At 45.2% G+C, this 22,937-nt stretch overlaps 1 protein-coding gene across 1 annotated transcript; it reads left to right on the forward strand.

The window, feature by feature from the left end:
* The first annotated feature begins 8,882 nt into the window (after positions 1 to 8,882).
* Dynlrb2 (dynein light chain roadblock-type 2) lies at positions 8,883 to 20,203 on the forward strand. The gene is made up of 4 exons (XM_087900446.1): positions 8,883 to 9,008; positions 11,357 to 11,432; positions 18,806 to 18,973; positions 19,961 to 20,203. The coding sequence occupies exons 1-4, from the start codon at positions 9,006 to 9,008 to the stop codon at positions 20,002 to 20,004; spliced, it is 291 nt and encodes a 96-aa protein (XP_087756572.1). The 5' UTR covers positions 8,883 to 9,005; the 3' UTR covers positions 20,005 to 20,203.
* The last annotated feature ends 2,734 nt before the right edge of the window (positions 20,204 to 22,937 follow it).

The following is a 22,937-nucleotide window of genomic DNA, read 5'->3' on the forward strand; positions in this document are numbered from 1 at the left end:
AGGGGAGTTGGCTACCCAGTCACATCCCTGTGTTGGGAGGACTTGGCGGGTGTTAGCTGCTGGGCCTGGGAAAGGAAGGACAGGTTTTCTTCATGTAACTTAACCCCTGGTATTTCAACCACGCTCCAGTGGAAGACCATATATCCAAGACTGTTTCAGGCAGCACAAGTTTATCTTGAAGGTTTAAAAATAAAAGAAAAAGGACACAAAATTGGGTGGTTGATGAAAGAGGTGGATCTGGAAGATCAATCATATTGTATGAAATTCCCAAAGAGCCCATTTTTTTATTTTTTAAAACAATCTTTTTTTATTTTACATACCAATTCCAGTTTTGGGCAGATAAAGGAATCCTCATTTTTGCTTTCAATTTTAGTGAAAGAGTATTTAGTCTCCCACCCTAAGGGTGCCAATCTGTAATTTATTTGTGCAGATGTTCCTTCTGAGTGCACAGAAAATCCAGTTTTAATCTATACCTTAGTCTTAACCACTAAGGATATGGGAGATTTTGTGTGTGTGTTTGCAGGGTGGAAGTGGTGCTGGTGCTGGTAGCGGAACAGGGGGAGGAAGTGGTGGAGCTGGTGGTGGAGGTGGAAGAGGAGGTGCTGGTGGTTTAGAGCTAGGACCTCACGATGTCGCCTTGGCTTAGAACTCACTCTGTAGACCAGGCTGGCCTCAAGCTGACAGACATCCACCTACCTTTGGCTCGTGAGTACGGGGATTAAGGACATGGGCCACCACCACCCTACTTGTTTTTTTTTGTTTCGTCATGAACAAGTATTGAATCCTGCCAATGCTTTTGTTGCACTGACTGACAGGATCGTCTGGTTTTTATTTTCTTCTTTAGCCTGGAACTTTGCATCTCTGGGATAAGTTCTGGTTTGTATTGCTATATAATTCTTTTGAATATTTCCTGGATGATATAATGTAACATTTTGTGAAGGATTTTACATGTATTCCTGAAAATGCTGTTCATAGATTTTATTTTCCTTCCTCCCTCCCTCCCTCCCTCCCTCCCTCCCTCCCTCCCTCCTTCTAGTCCTTCTTCCCTCTCTTTCTTGTTCCCTCCCTTCCTGCCTTTGGGTCTTCCGACCCTACCCTTATACTACTTCTTGGTGTTTAGATTTGGTACTGGAATAATTCTAACATGAAGACATTCTTGAAATGAACAGGGAAGTTCCCCTTCTGTTTTCAGATTGTGTGGAAATGGCACTGATTCTACCTCAAAACATTTGGGGAAATTTTCTAGTGGATTTCCTGCAAGTCTTCCTTTTGGACAATATATCAGCTACTTTTGTACTACCCAACCAACACAAAGAAGGGGACATTTATTTTGGTTCACGGCTTCAGAGGATTGCAGGCCATCATGGTGAGGAAGGTATAGCAGAGAGGCTCCCATTCGTGGTGGTGGGAGTGGGTTGCTCGATCTAGCCAGCTGGTGGCAGACCAGGAAACACAGAGCTCAGGGCAAAGTCAGGTGCAGGCACTTCATGGTGCTGAGCCAGTTCATCCACTTCTGCCTCCCAGGCCCCACCCCCTTAAAGGTCTCACAGCCTTCAAAGTAGTGCCTCTGATTCTAGACCAACCCCGCAGCACCCAAGCCAGACTGCTGGATTTTAGACTCAAATGTAAACCATAACATGGAGTTTTAAAATTACAAATTAGGTTTATATTGTCTTTTTTTCCCTAGCTTTTTGGGAGTCCAGACTAAGATTTTCATGCTAAGGAGGCACCAAGAACTGTACATTGTATTGACTGTGTTCACAAACTTAATATGTTCTAATTATCTAATTTATCTCCCTTCCATTTTTTTTGAGCAATGGATTATTTAGCAACGTGTTGGGTAAGTTTCCATTGCTTACACATTTTCTTAATATTTTTCCACCATGGTAATTGGCTTTTGGGTTGAATCTCTGTAATCAGAGAACGCACTCTGTCTGATGTTCATCTGACAGAGTTTGCTGTCAGACGTTTGCTGGAGATTGTCTTACGGCTCAGGATGCCGTCTGTCTGGGGAGATGTTTTTGTAACACGAGGGCCGGCTTGTTGGGGTATCTGTCCCGCCCAGTACCCCACAGCAGGCAGGCCCCAAAGAAAATCACGCACAGGACTCCATAAGGTTATAAACTGATGGGCCCATTAGGTCAGGCTACTTATTAGCTCTAATAACTTTTGTTACCCCATTATCCTTATCTATGTTAGCACATGGCTCCATACCTTTCTCAGCAGGGCAGGTTACAAGCTGCCTCTTCAGTGGTCTGCACAGGAATGGCTGAGGAACCTCTCTGCTTCCCAGAATTCTCCTGTTCTCATTGCATCACCTCTACTTCCTGTCTGGTTTTCCCGCCTATACTGCCTGCCTGGCCAATCAGCGTTTTATTAAAATATGATTGACAGAATACAGACAATTCTCCTGCATCATGTTTTGTGGGCATGCCAAAGGCTGTGGAGTCGCTGATGCTGGCTGCGCTGCTCTACTAATGTCAGCTCCAACCTGTTGGTTGGGGACTTTAGAGTCTCTGTGCTTAGCAGCTTTCTGCCTGGCTTTTCTGCTAACTGTCCAGTGAGGGTATGAATATCTTCACTGTCACTGACCATGGGCTATTCTACGTGTACCAGTTTTTCTCTCGTGTGTTTTTCAGCTCTGTCATTGTCGGGGTGTGTTTTCATTCTCAGGTTCTATATGGTATGGTGGTAGCTTGGCCATTTTATCCTTTTGTAATGTTCTTTGGTAATTTTCTTTGTTCTGTAGTCTATTCTTCTGATATTTCTTTGGGTTAATGTCATCATGGTCTGTGTTTTCATATGTTGTTGACTTTACAATTGTCTCTACCCAAGCCAGATGGTGGTGGCACACTCCTTTAATCCCAGCACTCGGGAGGCAGAGGCAGGAGGATCTCTGTGAGTTCGAGGCCAGCCTGATCTACAAGAGCTAGTTCCAGGACAGGCTCCAAAGCTGGGAGAAACCCTGTCTCGGAAAAAACAAAACAAAAAACAAAAACCTCTACCCAAAGTCACTTCCTGATAAATAATAAAACATTTTTAAAGATGCACATCAACACTTTTTTTTATTCACATAGCATTATTTATGTTCATTGAGAGGTTAATGTCGCGATCTCACTTATGTTTCTGTGATACAATACACTGACAAAAAGCACCTTAGGGGAGAAAGGGTTCCAGAGAACAGTCCATGAAAGCGGGGAAGTCAAGCTGAACTTGAAACAGCCGGTCCCATCACAACCGCAGTCAAGACTGGAGAGAACGGACACATGCAGGCTCACTCCGTCAGCCCACTGTCATTCGCTCTTACACAGCTCCCGGCCCATCCCAGAAAACAGAGATGCCTACATCAGGATGGGGCTTTGCAGAGCAGCTAACCCAATTTAGAAAATCCCCACAGGCCAACCTGATCTGGGCAATCCCTCCTCCTTGAGAGTCCCTTCCCAGGAAATTCCAGATTTACCAATTTGACAATTAAAACTAATCCCCACGACGAAAGTGAGGGTGGCTGTCGGCCTCTACAGACCCTCGGGGTGCCGAGGACCATTACTGAACACTCACTCGGGATGAGAGCCCCTACTACTCACTTAACTTTTTCAGGCAGCGGAAGGTGGGAGGAGTCACGACCATGCCACAGTGAACATTTCCATCCTGAGCTTGACCCTCCCTGGTCTCTTCCACCTTGCGCAGGGCATTCCACAGAAAGGCAGCCTCTCTGCTTTTTATGCACAGGTTCTGTGTCTATGCAGTTAGAGGGAGAGTTGGAGGAGCGTGCTCCCTCGATTTTACCCACAGCTGTGATCTGCAAACAATTTCCTCACAGGATAGGGCACCAGAGCAAACGACGTGATTAAACAAAGTTCTAGTTCTCAACTAAACTCACCTCTTAGCCCTATGGCTTGCATGGGAAGTATTACCAACTCTTATTTAGGACTTTGTATCCATGTGCATACATTTGAAGTTTGTATTTTCTGCCCTTATAACGCTCTGCTCAGGTTGGTTTTTTTTTCTCAAAATTATTCTGACTCCATGGAAAAAGTTAAGCATTCATTCCTGTTCTACTCTATACAGTGGCTGTCTGACTTGTCGTCATTTGACAATGTATCTACAAGAATATAAAATGGACATTTAAATATAGAATTAATAATTGAGTTTAGCTGTTTTATAAATACACACACACACACAATAAGCATATGAGTAAAGGATAGCATTAACATGTGATATTAACAGGTTTTCCAAATAGATAACCTATGTTAACAACTGATTGATTCATACACTGTCAGCAACTAGTAAGCAAATACAGTTTTGCAAGTCCAATGATACTAATCATATTATTATAATGATTTGGATGTTACATTTCTCCCCCAGCATCCCATCTGCTGAGGTTTTACTCTCCAGTACAGAAGGGTTAAAAAGTGACAATACATGTGCTGGGGGCTCTGACCTCAGCAACTAATTCTTCTATTGGTAGATTCATAATCATACACTATTGCAGAAGAAGGGCTGGAAATATTAGGGCGCGAGGCCAAATTGGAAGAAGCGGGTCCCTGGAGGCATGCCTGGAAAGGTCATCCTCACCAGCAGCCTCTTCTTCACTCTCTGAGCGTCCCCTCCAGCATGAAGTCCATCCCACCACGCTCTCTCTGCCAGGACAGTTTGCCTTGTCTTGCACCCAAAGCTAGAAAGCTACCCGGCCACAGGCAGAAACCTCTTAGAACTGTGAACCAAATGACCCTTTCTTCCTTTAGGATTGATTTAGCCAAGTTTATTTTGAAGACTTCTTTGTTTTTATTGTATGAGCATGAGTGTGCTTGCCTGTGTGTAGGCATGTGCACCCAAGTGCCTGTGGTACTGGACGGGCTAAAATTATCTGAGGTCATCAGATTATCTGGAGCTGGAGTTACAGGTGTGTCCCCATGGGTGCTGGGAGCGCAACTCTGGTCCCCTGCAAGAGCAACAAGTGTTCTTAACTGCCGCGTCATCTCTCCAGCCACAGATTTTGCCAAGTTTGTTTGCTACAGTAACAGAAAAATAACAGGCACGTGACTAAACAGGATTTTTCAAATGTGTAAGTCATTCATGCAAAAACCTGTACGGTATTGAAAGAATTATTTTTTAAAAAAAAATCTTTAAAGATGGCAAGACATAAAAATCATGAATCAGAACACTTGCTGTATATACTGCAATGCCACTAACAGGTCTACAGATTTCCTTTCCAGTCAAAATTCCAAAAGTAGTTTTGCAGAAATAAATAATCCTACTTAAATACTGTACAAAACATGTAAAGAAAAGCCATACAATTAGAAGGGAAAACCTTCTAATTGAATTAGAAGGAGAGAGTAGCAAAGCGGGGCCTGCAGGCTGCCATAACGCGGTAGTTAGTTCTCACACAAGCTTGGCACCCTCTGGAGTCACCTGGGAAGGGAGTCTCAGGGAGAGAGAGACTCGCTAGTCTCGATGATATTTTCTTGTGGGTGTGTATAATGGGCGTTATCTTCGCTATATCAATTGGAGTGAGAAGGTCAGCCCACTGTGGGCGGCACCATTCCCTAGGCAGGGGGTTCTGGCGTCTGTAAGACTGGACCCTGCTGGCCAGCTGAGCCAGCGAGCAGTAGCTTGCATTCCCGCGGTCGGATCGTTCCAGATTATGGGTGTGATAGGACCGATTCCTTCAAGCTTCTGCTGCCGTGCCTTCTCCAGAGTGAGAATGTAACCCCCCCCCCCCCCCCGAGGTGGCTTGTGTCGGGGCCTTTCATCACAGCAACAGGCCGGTTTCATGACAGCCGGTGTAGTTCTTCAGCGACATTCATCGACATATAAGAGCCAAGCTCTCGCGAACTAAATCAGGTTCCAAACATGTGGAGAAAGTATCAAGCCCAGCAATGGTACCCTGTCCACTCACTGTTCTTGGGAAAATGAGTGAAACCTTTTCAGGACATTGGGCAGTAGGGGTAGGAATTCTGGACTAGATACCAAAGTGTGAAGCCCGTAACAAATTTGGCAGCAAACAGTAAAAAGTTTCTAAACATGCAGAAACCAAAAATTAATTCAAAATCAAACACAGTGAATATGAGGTGTTTTGCTGTTCTTGATGGAGTTGCGTTTCAAACACTAACAGGGGCTTTGGCTCCGAACAGAGATCCAGTGCACTCAAGACTGGTGCTAAGGGTTGCAGTGGTGGTTTGAACAGGAAGTTTTCCACCTGTATAGAAACTAATGCTTAATTACAGAAAACAAAGGTTTTTCCTGCCACCATTCCTCAGCATGTAAGTATCATACTATCTTTGGATTGGCTTATGTTAGACATTAGACAGACCAAATGTGTCATATTTATTAGCATGTAAACCGTGTTCCTCTTTAATGAATGGTAAGATTATCTGTAGACCAAAGAATTGCATCCAAATAAATTTCTTTATGATTTGTCACTAAAAGTTTAGTTTCTGTACCTACTTTTATACACGCAGGGCCAGACAGAATTTTGTCAGGGAGGGCTGGAGAGATGGCTCAGAGGTTAAGAGTGCTGGCTACTCTTGCAGAGGACCTGGGCTCAATTGCGAGCACCCATATGGCAGTTCACAACTGTCTATAACACAAGTTCCAGGGGCTACGTCATCCTTTTCTGGCTTCTGTAGCCACTATGCACACATGTGGTACACAGAAGTACAAGTTGCCAAAGCACCCACATACACATAAAATAGATAAGATAGATAGATAGATAGATAGATAGATAGATAGATAGATAGATAGATAGATATAGATAAAAACTTGTCAGGGAAAAAGAGGTTGTACCTGACTAATGCTTAAGAGTCCCTGCTGTAGAGCACTATAAATCCTGCTTAAGTTGACAAATAACACAAAATCCCAGGGGGAAAATCAATCATGTTATAGATAGTGCAGCTCGACTCAGGGGTGGCCAGTTGAGTGTCAAAGCTCCACAGAATGGTGAAGAAAATTCCAAGAGGAAATTCAAGGTCACTCACATCCCCCTCTATCCCATCAGGCTAACCAGAAATGCGAGGCAGTCAAGAACAAGAGAGGCCCCTCCTGTCAGAAAGAAAGCCTCTCGTTTTGACAGTTAAGCATGAGGAAGCATGAAGTCTGCCTGCACTTTTGATTTTCCGAGGGCTTGCACGTTTTAGCCACTAACAGTTTCACTGGTGTTGAAGGTTATCTAGCACTTAGTGTGAGTTAAAAAGAAAGAGGCAGAGATGGGAGGTGGCAGAGAGGGTGGAAGGAATGCCCAGTACCTAGGATGGGGCACAAGGCAGGCCAGATTCCTCCAAGGCATTTTTATACAGCACAACCTTGGATATTCATTATACTCCCACCCTCAAAAGAAAAGGCATAAAAATTAAACCAAGGAATTAATTAGAGTGCAAAGTCGATGAGGAGAAAATGGCTCATATTCTCCTCATTGATTTCCTATGCACAGAGTCCAACTTGACGGCTGGTGGACATCAGTTGGGCCCCTTCTCATTTCTTTCTGCGCAGTTGGGCTCTCCTGCCAGGGTCTTTCCTGCCAGGGTCGGGCTTGCCTCTAATCACCACTGTCAGCTACAGAATGAATTTGACACCCTGACTCCAGAAATGAGGGAGCTCACCCCCATGCCTACGCAGCCCCTTCCTTCATTAAGGCTGACTGACATAACGGATCGGGTGTATAGTCAGAGCTTTGTAAGAAAAACAAATGGCGAGATGTAGATTCAAGTGAAAATCTCCTTGATCAGAAACCCGAGGAGGGAGGGGGGCAAAGAGCCAAGACTTTACACAATTCAACCAGTGTTGCTGTCAAGACCCACATTTTTATTCCTATAGAATACAATCGAGACAATGCACGTGTCCGTGCGCGCGCGCACACACACACACACACACACACACACTTCCGATTCACTCTTCTATTATGTGATTGTTTTAATTGCCAATAGGACACGATGTAGAATCACTGAGGAAAAGTTTTAGTGCGGGACTGTCTGGATCAGGTCGGTTTGTGGAAATGTCTGTGGGGTTATCTTATGTTAATTGATGGAGAAAGACCCAGCCTAAATGTAGAGGCACCATTCCCTAAACTAAGTACTGAACTGTATAAGGACTAGAGAAAAAAAACAAATCCAGCATAGGCATCCACTCATTTTCTCTCTCTCTCTCTCTCTCTCTCTCTCTCTCTCTCTCTCTCTCTCTCCCCCTCCCTCCCTCCCTCCCTCTCTCTCCTCCCTCCCTTCCTCTTTCTCATCCCCCTCTTTCTTCCTGTCTTTCTTTCTCTTTCTCTGCTGAGACTGAATCTAACTAGCTGCTTAAAGTCCCTGCTTTGACTTCCCCACAATGATGATTGCAACCTGGAATTGTAAGCTAAACCGGACCCTTTCTCCTAAGTTGCTCTTTGTCACAGAATTTTATCACAGCAACAGAAATGACACCAGACCATCCTACAACCCTTTCTCGGTTGCCTCAGCGCTAGAATCAAATAATGGTAAGTGGAACCAGTTAGTTCAGACATGAGCACCCTCACTGCATGCTACCATATCCATACTGTATTATGGTTTCCCAAGTAGAGAGTACTGTATCTCACGTGCATATTATGATGCACCCACGTGGGTATCAGATATCTCGCCTTGGGAGGTAGAGTGGTTGGCTGCACTTGCCTGGTTCCAGGGACAAGTGGCTGCCACATCTCCAGAAAACAGGGAAAGGGGGAGAAATCAGACCCACGCAAGACACAGGAGTTCCCTTGCCACCGCGACCCCATTGCCTTGAGCTATATCTGGAAGGAATTCTCTCTGCCTGCCTTCTAGAACCTTTCGCTAGACTGGGAAGCAGTCTGCCAGAGGCAGTGAGGAAATCCCGCTTCTGAAACAGCCTGAAGGTTGCGCAAGCCTGAAGGTTGCGCAGGCGCAGCCCCACAGCTTTCTGGTAGCCACTTCCTGCCTGGTATCCTAGCAACGGGGTAAGCGTTGTTGACAACCACAGAAACTGCAGCTCCGGCTTGAGAGTGAAGCTGTCCCACAGGCGCGATGGTAAATCTGGGTGGGTCCATGTCTGGAAGGGCAGGGGTGGGCGACACCATGGGCACAGCTGTCTTGGGAGGGCTTCACTATTTACAGGATGGCAGCAGGAAAGGGAGCTATTGAGAAAGGGGAGGAGCTGAGGTGAATCTAGGAGCCAGGAAAGTTTGCAAAGAACAGTAGAAACACGGGGACTAGGAAAGCAAGAGAAGAAGAAGGGAGGGGAGCAAGAGACAACGAGGGAAGAAAGGAAAATCAGGAGAGAGGGAGAAAAGGAGGGAGGGAGGGAGAGAGGGAAGGAGGGAGGGAGAGAGGAAGGGAGGGAGAAAAGGAGGAAAGGAGGAAGAAATAGAGGGGGAAGAAAGCGAAGGATTAGGAGGAAGGGAGAAGGAGGGGAAAGGGGAGGAGGAGAAAAATAAGAATAAACGAAGGAAGCAAAGGGAAGGAGAGAGAGGGAAGGGGAAAGGAGAAGGGGGAAAGAGGGGGGCAGTAGGGGCCTCTGGAAATCAGAAGAGAAGCACCCCGAGGAGAGGGAATGGTAAGGAGGAGCAAGGAGTGGAGAGGAGCAATGGAGGGAGGGGGAGGGGAATCGGTGGCTTTGCGGGAGCTGTAGACAATCTCCTAAAATGATCAGAACGTTGATAGTTTGGGGATCTTCTGAGCCAGAAGGAAGATCAAGAAATGCCAAGTTTCAATGAAATCATGAAAAACATCTCCTTTTTCTTTCTTTCGTTCTTTCTTCCTTCCTTCCTTCCTTCCTTCTCCTTCCTTCCTTCCTTCCTTCCTTCCTTCCTTCCTTCCTTCCTTCCTTCTTTCCTTCCTTTTGTCCAAGGCTGTGTATGGGACAAAACAAGTCCCTGGCACTACCATGTCCTTGATATGACTCTCGCTGGTCATGTCTTATTTTCATGTTCAGAGGACACCTCAGGCTCAGGACTTTCGTGGCAGTGAAATATAAAACCATGCTTTCTTCCTTGTTTTTACCATTGTTTCTATTTGTGACAGGAAGGCAGCTTTTAACCTGTGGGAGCAACGAATAGTCTGCTCTGCAGATGCAGTTCTTTAAGCTTTTGGGTCATGATTTAATTTAAAGAACGTGCTAATTAAATATTAATAGTATTCATAGTAGGGAAAGCCATGCCATTTCCTCAAATTCAGAAAACCCCTGCTCTCTTGAGATGTGAGAGTGCAAAAGAAAACCAATTTCTGAATGAAATTACCTAACGTTCATTTGGGAGGTGCTGGGGAAAAAAAATAATAGGACTAAATTCTCATCCAATGGTTTCCAGGCCAAGTGGGGCATGGTAACGCCTGTCTGCAGCCCCAGCACTCAGGAGGCTGAGGTGGGAGGATTGCTGCAGATTCAAGACCAAACCTGAGCTACATAGTATCAAACTCTGTCTCAGAGGATAGACCTCACAAATGAATCTTTATGAGGTTCGAGAGATGGCTTGGTGGCTCAGAACACTAGACACTCTTGCAGAGGACCCAGGTTGAATCCCCAGCACATCAGAGTAGCTCACAACTCTCTGTGACTCTAGGTCTAGGTGGCACTCTCTTCTGGCCCCCACTGGCCCCAGGCACGCACATGGTGCACAGACGCGCATGAAGGTAACACCCGCACACATAAAATAATAAAATATATTTTACAAAGAAATGTCAAGACTCTCAATGTGCTGTTGGAAATAAAATGACAGCACAGGGGACACGGTGGGTTTGTTTTTTTTTTGTGGTGAGCTCATAAAGGTGAACATAAAACATCTGTGGGGTCCCAGTCAATCACAGCTAAACATTCAGCTTAAACCAAGACACAACTCTGTAGTCAGGAGACCCCAGTATCCGGCAATATGCTGCCCCCAGAGGACACCCTTTGTAACTAATCACCAGAATGAATCCAAGGGGAGGCGACAAATGAAACTAAGGTGTCTCACCAAGGACAGCTTTCGGACACTTGGAGGATACAGTGTTGATCAGTAAATGCTCAAGGACTAAGACACACAAAAGAAGTTTTTGTAAGAACAGAAATGGAAGCTACTAAAAGATGAACCTATAGTAGCTTTCTGGGCAATATAAAAACAAGCCAAACAAGCACAGCCTTTCTAGCCAATGAGGAGGACCCTTCTCTGTCTCTATTGGGACTGAAGCCTGTCTGTCTAGGTTCTACGCAAGTGGAGGCTTCTTACACTGTTCCCACGTGAGATGGAAGAGCCAGCTCTAGCCTCACCTCTCACACAGTCGAGCACATAGCGTCCAGTCCTCAGTTAAAGAAATGGGTGACTGGGTAACTTCCTAGTTGTTCTCTGTAGAGTTGATGTCATACAGAGGCCTTTCTGGTTAATAGTGGCCCTCATCTCTTGCAGACAGAGGTGGAGGAAACCCTCAAGAGAATCCAGAGCCACAAAGGGGTCATTGGAACAATGGTGGTCAATGCAGAAGGTAACTTCTCGCCACAGACTGACTGGGCCCGACGCGTAGATGCTAACTGGGGACTCATGTATTGTGTCAAGAGTGGACACACTCACCTTAGAGTCTGAACTGAAATCATGTTTTGTCTGTCCCAGCCCTAGCAGTTATTCATCAGACATCTATCAATACCTAGTACATACCAATCATCCATCTAAGAGTCTTTGCCTACAATGCCTACGTATTCCTAAGAAACATTACATGGTGTCTTCTTCACAAACTCTGGTCCTTCACATCCCTTCAGGAGAGCCAGCAAAGCTCTCTTATTGAAGAGAGGGAAAATTATGTGATTGGCAGTTTGTTTATGTGATTGGCAGTTTGTTTTCAGCTTAATGTTATAAGCTATAGGACAGAGCTTCTATCTTCATTTAAAATTAAAATATCTTTTATCATATTAGGTAAAAAAGTTACAATTCATTTTTATTTATTTTAATAATGATTTTAATTTACTGTTTGGAAGTTTCACGCAGGTGCCTTTCATAGGAGTATATAATGCATCTTAGTCATCCCTCTTCCCCACTGCCCCCCGAGTCTCACCGGGACCCTCGAACGCAGAATCGTTTCATCGCATTTCTGCAACAGTCTTGTAAAGAGCAGACAGGAAGGAATAATGCATTCCCAGCTAGGAAATGTGGACACTCACCCGGGACCACTGTCTCTGAGCCATCCACAACAAGAATCCGCATAGCGAGCCTGCAAGGTGACTCAGTGCGCAGAGGTGCTTTGCGGGCAAGCCTAGAGACATGAGCTCTATCACCAGCACCCACGTGGTGGAAAGAAATAAGTGACTCCAACAACTTGTCCTCTGATTTCCACATATGCACAGGGGCAAGTGTGCCCACACACGCAAGTACCCACCCCCAGCCTAAAATAAGAAGATTCTGCATAGCATGTTCCCTGGCTCATGGCTCCATGTTCTGCCTCTCAAAGGTCCCTGCTTGCCCCACTGCTAATTCTGGACATTCGTAAGAGTGAGAGGTGCCAACAGTGTTCCAGAGAATTCTTTGAAATAAGAGTAGCCTCTTCTAATAATCCGCAGTGGGTACAACCATGGAATTGGCTCATTCCCCAACTCGGTGTTCTGGTGTAATCCGTCAGTAAATGCTATTGTGCAAGCACCAGCTAAAAGACTTGAAGTTCAGAACTCTGGTTCCTTGTCGTTAAGGATGGAACACAACCTGAGTTCCTGGTGGTTGTGGCAGCTAGATGAGAAGACTATCAAGGGTCCAGTTTAATTGCCAACCACTAATAGAATTCTAATTAAAGAATTTTTGAGAACTCTTATTTAGTTTAGGTTTGCAGAGGTAACATTTGGTTTGTTGGATAAAATAAAAAAAATAACTCCGCCAAATGCATGTAGTGATAAATTCATTGAGCCTGGGGAATGAGGAAGAAGGAGTTAGGATTGTCTAGAAGTGAAAGGCTGGGCCATCTATTTCTAGGAAGTGGTCAACTCTTGGTGTGGCTCTGGTCAAACCGATTCTGCTTCCAAGTATCTGCTACAGGGTCTCCCACCCTAACGTGCATGAGTTACCTGTGTGATTTAGCAGAGATGCCTTGCTAGTTTGCTTTGGCTGTGGCAATAAACACCACACACACACTCACTGGCTTTGAAGAGCAGAAATGGGTGCTGGGGCGATGGATCTGCCAGTGAAGTGCTCACTACACAAGCATGAGGACCTGAGTTCGGATCCCCAGCGCCCATGTAAAAAGGTAGACGCAACAGCTGTGCTCTTGGAATACCAGTATTTGGGGAAGAGGAGACCAGGGTATCTCCACGGCTCCCTGGCCAGGCAGCCTAATGAATCAGTAAGTTCCAAGTTCTGTGAGAGACCCTGTTTCAGTAAAACTAAGGTAAAACGGATGAGATAGACTCCCAATGTCAGCATCTGACCTGCACATGCACCCATGTACACACAAACACACACACACACACATGCACACGCATGTGTGTGCCTATCCACCACACAGACACAAAAAAAAATCAGCAAAAATTGTTATATCTCTACTTGGAAGGTTGAACTTGAAGCTAGCATGTCACTGGGTCATGGTCTTTCTGAGGACTTCATTCCTGGACCAGCTTCCTGACCTCTTGCTAGATTCTAGTGGTGGTCAGCCATCGGTGTTGCTTGGCCCACAGGCAGGTTTCCCTAGTCGATAGCTATGATGCTCTACCCTAATTCAGTATGGCTTCATTTTTTTCCCTCGATTTTTAAAAAATTGTATTTGTTAAAAAAAGAAAACAAACTACCTTTTTTCATTTTACATACCGATCCCAGTTCCCACTCCCTCCTCTCCTCCCATTCCCTCCACCATCTTTCCCCCCTACTCCCATCCACTCCCCAGAGAGAGCAAGGCACATTGCTCCAAGGAAGGACCAAGGCCCTCCCCACTGTATCCAGGTTGAGCAAGGTATCCATCCAAAGAGAATGGGTTCCAAAAAGTCAGTACAAGCAGCAGGGACAAATCCCGATGCCACTGCCAGTGGCCCCGCAGTCTGCCCCAGCCAGTATGACTTCATTTTAACTGATTGAATCTATGGGAAGGCTCTTTCCAAACAAGGCTGTCTTCTGAAGTGCCGGGTGGACTTAAGTTTGGGAGAACATTTCAACCCGGTATAGGCGCAGGCTCCCGTGGCACCCAGGTCAATGCTTCTAAGATGCTTCACTGGAATGCCTTAATCTAAAGCACCCAGTCCTGGTGAGGCAAATCAGATGCCTGAAGGATACCACATCAAAGCTGTGATGGAGAAAAGGTTTGGATCCAAGAACAAAAGGAAATGAAGCAACAGGAAGCCTTCTGGGATCCTTTAAACAGACAGGTGCATATGCGTATTCCAAGTAAACACTGGAGGGCTGGGGATGTGGCCCAGTTGGTAGAGGGCCTAACTAACCTGCACAAGGCCTTGGGTTTTATTGAAGAAATAGGACTTGGTGCGGAAAGGCCTATGATCCCAGAACTGGGGCAGTGAAGAAGTTCAAGGTCACTCTCAGTCAGTTTGAGACCAACCTAAGCTTTATGGCACCCCATCTCAATATATATACATATATTATACATGTATATATACATGTATCTCTCTCTCTCTCTCTCTTTCTCTCTCTCTCTCTCTCTCTCTCTCTCTTTCTCTCTCAGATGAGATGAGAAAGGTTCAGATGTCAGAGTGATTCTCCCCAAGTAGTGGAATTAGAAGTAAGGTTTGCTTTCCTGCATGTCTCAGGGTAGGTTTCTCTCAATTTCTTGATGAAAGCAACAACAATGTTACTTTTAATACCATCTGCTTTCCCCTAAAGGTCACTAGAATAGTATCATGTCAGGAATCAGGGCATTTGCAAAAGTTGCGGCAACTTGATTTTTACCTGATGTCAAATTAACCTGATCCCCAGCTTACTTTCGTGGCCAGGTGGTTAATGACCAGAGCACGTCAGGGCTGTTTCCTAATGGCATACGGTATAAGCCGTGTGGCCTGAATGTAAGAAAACAATCTTCACAGCCTTCTCAGGTGTTGCTGGAGGCCCCCAGTTCAGCTTCACAGCCTTCAGAAGTCCTGGGCATTTAGTACTAAAAGCAGGTCCCTGGAACACTACAGCCACTCTCTTGTTCCGCCAGTGGTTGTGGCCCACGCAACTCATAGACAATGTGTTAACATCATTGTCAGCTTGCCTGGTCCACTTTCTTTATCCATTTAGATGACATCACATGCCAGGTTGTGTATTGAGCCTTTGCCTTGTTTCTAAGACACAGGTTTCCCACTCAAGACAAGAAAGAAGACGCAGTTGCTGTGTCTGAGTGGTCTAGGTTTTGACGACAGTGGCTCCTTTATTCCTTTTAGTTTCCCATTTACAAAAACACTCATCATAAGATCAATACGCAAACATCTACCTCCCAAGTACGCAAAGTTCTCATATAGTCTTTTATGGATAAGCCCAGTTTCTATAGGCTTTTGGCTTTAAATATTCTTTACACGTCCAACAATTCATCATTTCAATATCATTAGATTTTATCAGCCATTCAGCCGGTTGGTTCCTTTGCTTCTGAAATACAATCGACCTGCCAAAGCGCAAATGCACAGCCGCAGATGGCAAGCTGAAATAATGACTCCCAGCTTCTCAGGATCACAGGAAGTTATATTCCAGAGCGCTGTCATAAATCCAACAATATCAAATTTTAAAATGTTCATATGTTTTGTTCAGAGAGCTCCGTTTTGGAAACGTCTCCTACTCAAACAGATAAATGGGCAATGATAGGTTATGCAGCCTTGTTGACAGAAGTCATAGATTGAGAACAGTCTAAATGCCTGTCAGGAGGTAAGTTACGAATTACAAAGCAGACATTCGATTGCCTGTTAAATAGTGTAGCCTTCTGTGTCCTACCAAAAATTTCCTGATGGTATTAAATGAAAATATTAGGGTATTTCTAAATATTCCATTTCTAAAATAGAAACTATACACACAAATACATATTCTTGAAGAATGGTGGTGAATTGTTTGTCATTATCTGAAAAACTAGAATACAAAGCAGTAGTCAGTATTTCCTAATTGTTTACATAGTCAGGTACATGAATACGCTCAAATATGAGAAAGACAGAGGGCGAGGTGAAGGATATAGCCCAACTGGTAGAGGGCTCACTTCACAAACACGAGGCTATGAATTCTGATCCCCAGTACCACAGAAAGAAAGAGATGGGAGGGAGGGAGGGAGGAAGAAAGGAATGGAGGGAGGGAGGAAGAAAGGAAGGGAGGGAGAGAGGGAGGGAGGAAAGAAGGAAGGGAGAGAGGGAGGGAGGGAGGGAGGGAGGGAGGGAGGGAGGGAGGGAGGGAGGGAGGGGAGGACTAGCCTAGGCATAGAGTATAGCAATCACATGAGTGATAAATCAAGGCGATTCTCAACCACCTTTAGTGTATTCCTAGATGGAATTGGAGGAAACCAGGACCTATGATTGCTTCTCAGATAGGAGGTGGGTGAGGCTGGAGAGATGACTCAGTCAGTAAAGAGCTCACCCTGAAAGCACAAGGACCTGAGTTCTATTCCCAGTGGGTGAGGTGGTGGTCACTTAGAATCCCAGCACCAGAGATGCAGACAGGAGGATTGCTGGGTTCACTGGCCAGCTGCAGCTGATAGACCCTAACTGGCAAGTTCCAGTTAGGAACTCCTACAGGGGATATGCAACATCCCTGAGGATGACACCTGACACCTGTGGTTGGCCTTTGGCCTGCACTAGCGCGCATACAACACACACACACACACACACACACACACACACACACCAAAGCAAGTGACTGAACTTTATGCCACGTACAGAAATTATTTTTGACTTTGTTTCTATGAAAGAGCTGGCCTCAAACTCACAGCCATTTTCCTGTCTGGGTGTCTAAAGCACTGGTGTTAAAGGCATTCACTCCCACACCCAGCCTAAAAATTACTTCTTAATAAATTCGCTTTAACTGGTACAAAGCAAGAACTCACTAAATAGTTCCCGACTGGTTGTTTTGGTTGGTCTGGGGGTCCGGGGGCGGGGGAGCAAAGCCAAGGGCCTTGCATTTGTTGAGTGAGCACTTTGTCATCGAGCTAAATCCCCAACCCTGACCTCTTGGTTGTCTGTTTTCAAGTGTCTGAGAGTGCAAACATCCGCTTCCACAGTTTGCATGTGTTCTTCAGAGAGCTGGCCTCTTTTATTTATTGGCCTGGATTACGGACAGACAGCTTCAGCAGCCCAAGCCTTGTCATCTGCACTTTGAGGAATTTATTCTGGTTCTATTTCTTATCCTGACACTGAGCAATTCAGACGTCAGTGGTTGTCAGTGTTTACGATATGAAACAAAAATGTCTGTCTAAAAGCATCTCTAGAAGTTGGGTGCCTGCTACCCCACTGCTTCCCGCTAGCTACAGATCCATGACTTGTGACTTTTTGGCTATGAAAGACAACAGATTTCCCTTGGGAAAAAAGTGGCCAAGACATAATATTACGGAAATTAATGGTTTTACATACCTCATCTACAGAATAGGTCACATTGTGAATACTGGACAACCTTTTGTGACTGTTCTGGAGACAGTGTTATCGCAAAAAGAAGCTCCGTTGGTTTCAAAGTCAAAACTGACAGTCTCCCACAGATTCATGAAGACTTGATAAAATTCTAAGATAGTAATCATTTGACGTTGCAAAATGTTTTGGTCTTAGTTTCTGGAGCTCTGTTTTGTGAAGGAAAACCTAAGAGCTGCTTTGGACTTTTGTTGACTGGCCTTTTGACAGATGCTGAAGGGATTTGACAGTGATCCCAGACAGACTCTTATTATGTGTCCCCCTGAAGTGAGGGCACACTTGGAAATGTTTATTCCTGCCTTGCAGTTCTCAATACAAAGGTTATCTCTGGTCAGATATAATGTGGATAAAGCACCTAACTTGGTGCCTACTGCATAATGCACACTGGGTGCTGGGTGGCCCAACTGGGGCTCCATAGCTTTGAACTGAATTGACTCAGACTTGCAAATTTGTCTGGCTAGAATTTTTTTAATTAAATCAGTAGATTTAATCTGTTTTAATCTCATATAATACACCACCAGAGTGAACAAGGGGCCAAATTTAATAATGCTTAAGTAGAAAATAAGCACAAACCAGGGACACTCACCCAGAAAAGTCAGTCTCCTTGTTACCATAATTTTCTGACCTAAAATTTGCTTGCAAAGCACTGTGGGAAGAGTTAGAAATTTGCAATGCTCCTGCTGAAGAAACTCCCTGGCTTAGGCAGTGCTGGCCCTTGGTGTCTCTTGTTTCAGGGAAGCAGACAAAATGCCACATTATAAACCACATATTTCATAAGTGGGATGCCTTGATAATGCATATATATATATATGTATATGTATATATATATGCAATTAGAACTAAATCATATATATACACATGATTAAGATTAAAATAACCAATTAACAGCTTCCAGATGATTGATACACAAAATATTCACAACACCTCCACTATTAAAAATGTAAGCTACCAAATGAACAAACAATATAGTGATCCCATTACAACATATCCATAAAATAAAAGCATGCAGAGATGAACAGTAATGGCAATGGCATTATTAGCAAGGGAAGCTCGTGGGTTCTGACTTCAACGCTGAGAAAACCACAGTCAAACTTGTAAACAGCTCTTGACTCATCTCTATTTAAAACTCTAAATGGAGACAAAGAGGTGGTAAAACAAACAGACAGCTAAAATTGGTGCCAGCTAGTAATACCCCCCTCCATCAGCTTTTCTCCATCAGTAAGGATAAGTGATCTCCAGTAGATTTTACAATGTGTGCATCTCCCTGACAATCCGGAGGAACGTAACTCCAAATTACATCTCATCACAGGCATTCCAATCCGAACTACCCTGGACAACTCAACAACGGTCCAGTACGCGGGTCTACTCCACCAGCTGACCATGAAGGCCAAGAGCACGGTCCGGGACATTGACCCCCAGAACGATCTGACTTTCCTCAGGATCAGATCGAAGAAACATGAAATCATGGTAGCCCCAGGTAACTTGACATGCTGTTTCATACTTCAAATGCTTTTCTACTTTACTGGTTTAAACCTTGCTTGGAAGGCTGAGGGATGCTGGAGTCTTGGCGAGGGGACAGATCGCAATATGCAAGGGGAGGCAGCAAGCTCTTTCATTACAAAAGCAAAGATGTTCCATTCTGAAGAGCCAAACTCAAATATTGTATGAAATTAGCAAATAATTTAGTCGTTGCACAAGCTGAATTTTACCAATTTACCCTTCTTATTTATCAAAATAACCAGTGCATGGACTAGGACATCACTGGAGACGGGCTTGGGGAATCCCCACTCTCATCTGGCTATCAGTTCGCTCTGCTTCCTGAGGGTGGTTGGAAAATGTTCTCTTAGCTGCCTGCTCTGGCCCCCTCAGCTGCCATGCCTCAACTGTCATTATGGCTTCTCCTTTAGTTTTTATTTTTTTAAGCGTGTGTGTGCATGCATGTTGTTTAAAAACAGGTACATGAATGGCAGAATAGCACACAGACTCTCAGAATAGTGGCAGAAGTGACCCATTTAGGAATAAAGTAAGAGGTGTATCCGAGGCAAGTTGCATGTCGCCTCCCTGTGAGGTGCGTGTCACCAGCTGGTCGACTGGAAGACATGGCCCCAGGGTCACTTCCTTGAAGGAATTACATTCACTGAGTTTCTGAGTAATTGTGTTGTGGCCACAAACCTAGCCTTGAGCACAGGAGCACATCAGATAAGTAGATAAAGTTTTATCTACGGCTGCACACAAATACCACTTGTAGGATATTTATTAAAATTAGCCATGCCGGGAACAGCACATAAGTGAAATTATTAATGCGGGACCAAGTCTGTATGCTTTCAGCTTTTCCATTGCACCATGGTAATTGTGATGGGCACCCATTGTCCCCACGATGTCCTTGTGGTGTTCGGAGGAGAGCAGGCTCGCCGAAATGTTCATGGGTTAGATGCAAATTAACTTGATTCGTGTCTCTCCCTAGATAAGGAGTATCTTCTGATTGTCATCCAGAACCCGTGTGAGTAGACCTGCTGCGGCCCACTCGGTCCTCAAGACGACACCTGGAAGCCCTTCACTCCTGCAGTCCGTAAAAGTGACCCTAACTGAGTCTGGAGACATGCTCTCCTGTTTTGAAAACGAAACACTCTACATATCTCCCTTAGTCCCTTTTGACCATACTGTGGTCTTGCGCTTTTGCTGTATAATAAACAATTTCTGTCATTTATGACCCTGCTTTTAGATAACACACACACTAAAATAATCAAAACTAAAGGAGAATCCATAGTGGAGGCATGGCAGTTGAGGGGGGACAGAATAGGCAGGTGAGAGGGTGCTTTTCAGCCACCCCCAGAAAACAGAGTGCACCCGAAAACAAGATGAGTCTAGACATCTCCCAAGCTCACCTCCAGTGCCTTACTTCCTCCAACAAGGCTCCACATCCTAAAGGTTCCCCCAAACCTCCCCAGGCCTCCCCAAAGGGCGCCACCAACAGGGACCATGCATTCAAATACATGGGCCTATGGCGAGCTGTTCTTATTCAAAACACCACATTTAAGGTAATCCCTCTGAAACTGCTGTCCCGAAGCTAGGGCTCTAATTTCTCCTGTTTCCATGACACCCCACAAATTCTCGGAGGAGCAGTAAAGAAGTATAGAGGGCTGAGGAATTCCCTTGCCCACAGCTCTGGGTGCTCCCACATAGAAGAGAACGGAGGATCAGAGAGTGGTTTTCAGGTCATCAGTGCAGCTCAACACCTCTGTCCTTCACAAAACCCCTCAGGCTGCTGCCTCTGTCACACCCGACTAAGGGGACCAGCAGTGGTAGAGCTTGGGTAAAGTTGTGTGCACACAAGACTGAGGATAACTCCAGCGAATTTTGCCTTTACTAAATACTGCAAACATTCAGGAAATGTAATAAATACAATAGGTTCTCGTACACCCTCACTGAGCAAATAGTTCCATATTGCTATGTGTGTCTTATACCCTCCATTTTTGTTCAACTTTTAATTTTGAGATAACTGTAAACTCATGTGAGACGGTAAAAACCAGAGATGGCAGACGATGCTCCTTCCTTCAGTTTCCCCTTGTGGCAATGTCTTCCAGAACTCTAAGACAGCAACACAGCCAGGAAACTACATGATTCGATCAAGAAAGAAAACAAGGCCATACTTGTCTTTATTCCAAAGCTGTCTACTGTGCCCTGCCTCAGCCCCTGATCCATGGCGGTATGAATCTGACCCCATTTTTAGGTTTTTATCCTATCAAGAAAGTGACGTAAATGGAACAATACTGTAGGTAAGCTTTCAGGGCCGGCTTTTCAATCAGCATAATTCTTTTGAGATTCATGCAAAAATAATAATAAATAAATAAACAAAACATTACAAGGCAGACGCACAGATAGCCTCTTGCCAGATGTCACAGTTTGGCCCACAAGCACCTCATCCGTGTTTCTGCTACTCTTTCAAATCAAGCTAAGAGTGAGGATGGTGCACAATAAGTGTGTCAGCTCACCCACACCCATGGCCCCCACTTGCATCCTGGGAGGCACATGCAGGGAGGAGGGTGTGAGGCAGATCCCTAAGGTTAAACTGGCTCAGTCTCCAAGTGATCTTAGGCAGAGACAGGTCCAAAACAGACCCTACCGAATGCCAAAGTAACAATGGATTCTGCAGCCTAATAGACGAACTCATCCAGTGACGCTTGAGTCCTACAGCACAGCTCAGCACTCCTGAGAGTGTAGACCATCCATGAATACTTTTATAATGTTCTGCAAGTAACAAACTGAGCCCCAGGCTGAGTCCCACTCCACAGTAATCAGGATGCAAAGTTTGGGAGCCACTGGTTCAAGATTCTTCCCAATCTGCCCCGATAGAAAATCATGCAATGTCCCTGAGATGGGGACAAGAACATGGGCAGATGAGCTGATTGTATACATTCAATAATATTTGCCCATATTGATAATGAGGAAAAGTGGATGATGTTTGGGACCAGAAGAGTTTCCAGTTGGTGGGCAAATCTCCAAGTGAGGATTTAGTAAGAACAAGGCAGTGGCTCATGCTCTGAGAGTCAGGGAGGGGTCTCCAGCCTTCCATTGCACAGTCACCTCTGCTAATTGAAGCTCAGAGGTCTCTGGAGAATTTGGGACATTCATTTCTGGCAACACTCTCTAGTGTGTTCATTCTGTAAGGCTGGACATGAAGTTGACCAATGTGTCATGAACTTCTCCCTGAGGAAATAAAGACAAACACCTGCTTTCCCAGATGGAGCAACACTGACAGAACAGAGAACAATCCTACCGAAGTTCAACATGGGAAACCAAGGAGTTCATAGGGTTCCTTACAGAGCAGGGGTGAGGGCAATTTACAGAACAGGGGTGAGGGCAACTTACAGAGCAGGAGTAAGGGCTTCTTACAGAGCAGGGGTGAGGGCTCCTTACAGAGCAGGGGTGAGGGCTCCTTACAGAACAGGGGTGAGGGGTTCCTTACAGAGCAGGGGTGAGGGGTTCCTTACAGAGCAGGGATGAGGGGTTCCTTACAGAGCAGGGGTGAGGAGTAACTTATAGAGCATGGTGAGGGGCTACTTAATAGTAGTGTAGGTGGGCCCCAAATCATCAAAGTCTCACCCCAGTAGGGATGACAACTCCCCATAGCTGCATAGACCGACTCTCTCCCTCAGCTCTCTACCCTCCGTATCGAGCACCCGACAAGAACATAAAACCACGTGCAGCGTGGGCAGAGTGGCACAGATGGCAGGGGAATACGAAAGGGAGCAGACGCAGTCTCAGGGTGATGATACTGCTGGACACACCTACCTATGAGAGAACTTCAACAGTCGACAGGCATGCTTTTGGGGTCTGCAGGCAGGGCTAGCGGAAGCTCTAACCGAGATGATAACAGCTGTAACGTTGGGAGGAGCACATTCTACATTCAGCTGCACCAACCATCCTTGAACTCAGAGGAA

Source organism: Myodes glareolus, chromosome 22, assembly GCF_982192425.1.
Source record: "Myodes glareolus chromosome 22, mMyoGla1.1, whole genome shotgun sequence".
Taxonomy (NCBI): Eukaryota; Metazoa; Chordata; class Mammalia; order Rodentia; family Cricetidae; genus Myodes; species Myodes glareolus.

Excerpts from the sequence above, each read along its gene's own strand:
- Dynlrb2 (XM_087900446.1), top strand. Across the intron at positions 11,433-18,805 it reads AATGGTGGTCAATGCAGAAG|GCATTCCAATCCGAACTACC; the intron begins GTAACTTCTCGC and ends ATCTCATCACAG. Across the intron at positions 18,974-19,960 it reads TGAAATCATGGTAGCCCCAG|ATAAGGAGTATCTTCTGATT; the intron begins GTAACTTGACAT and ends GTCTCTCCCTAG.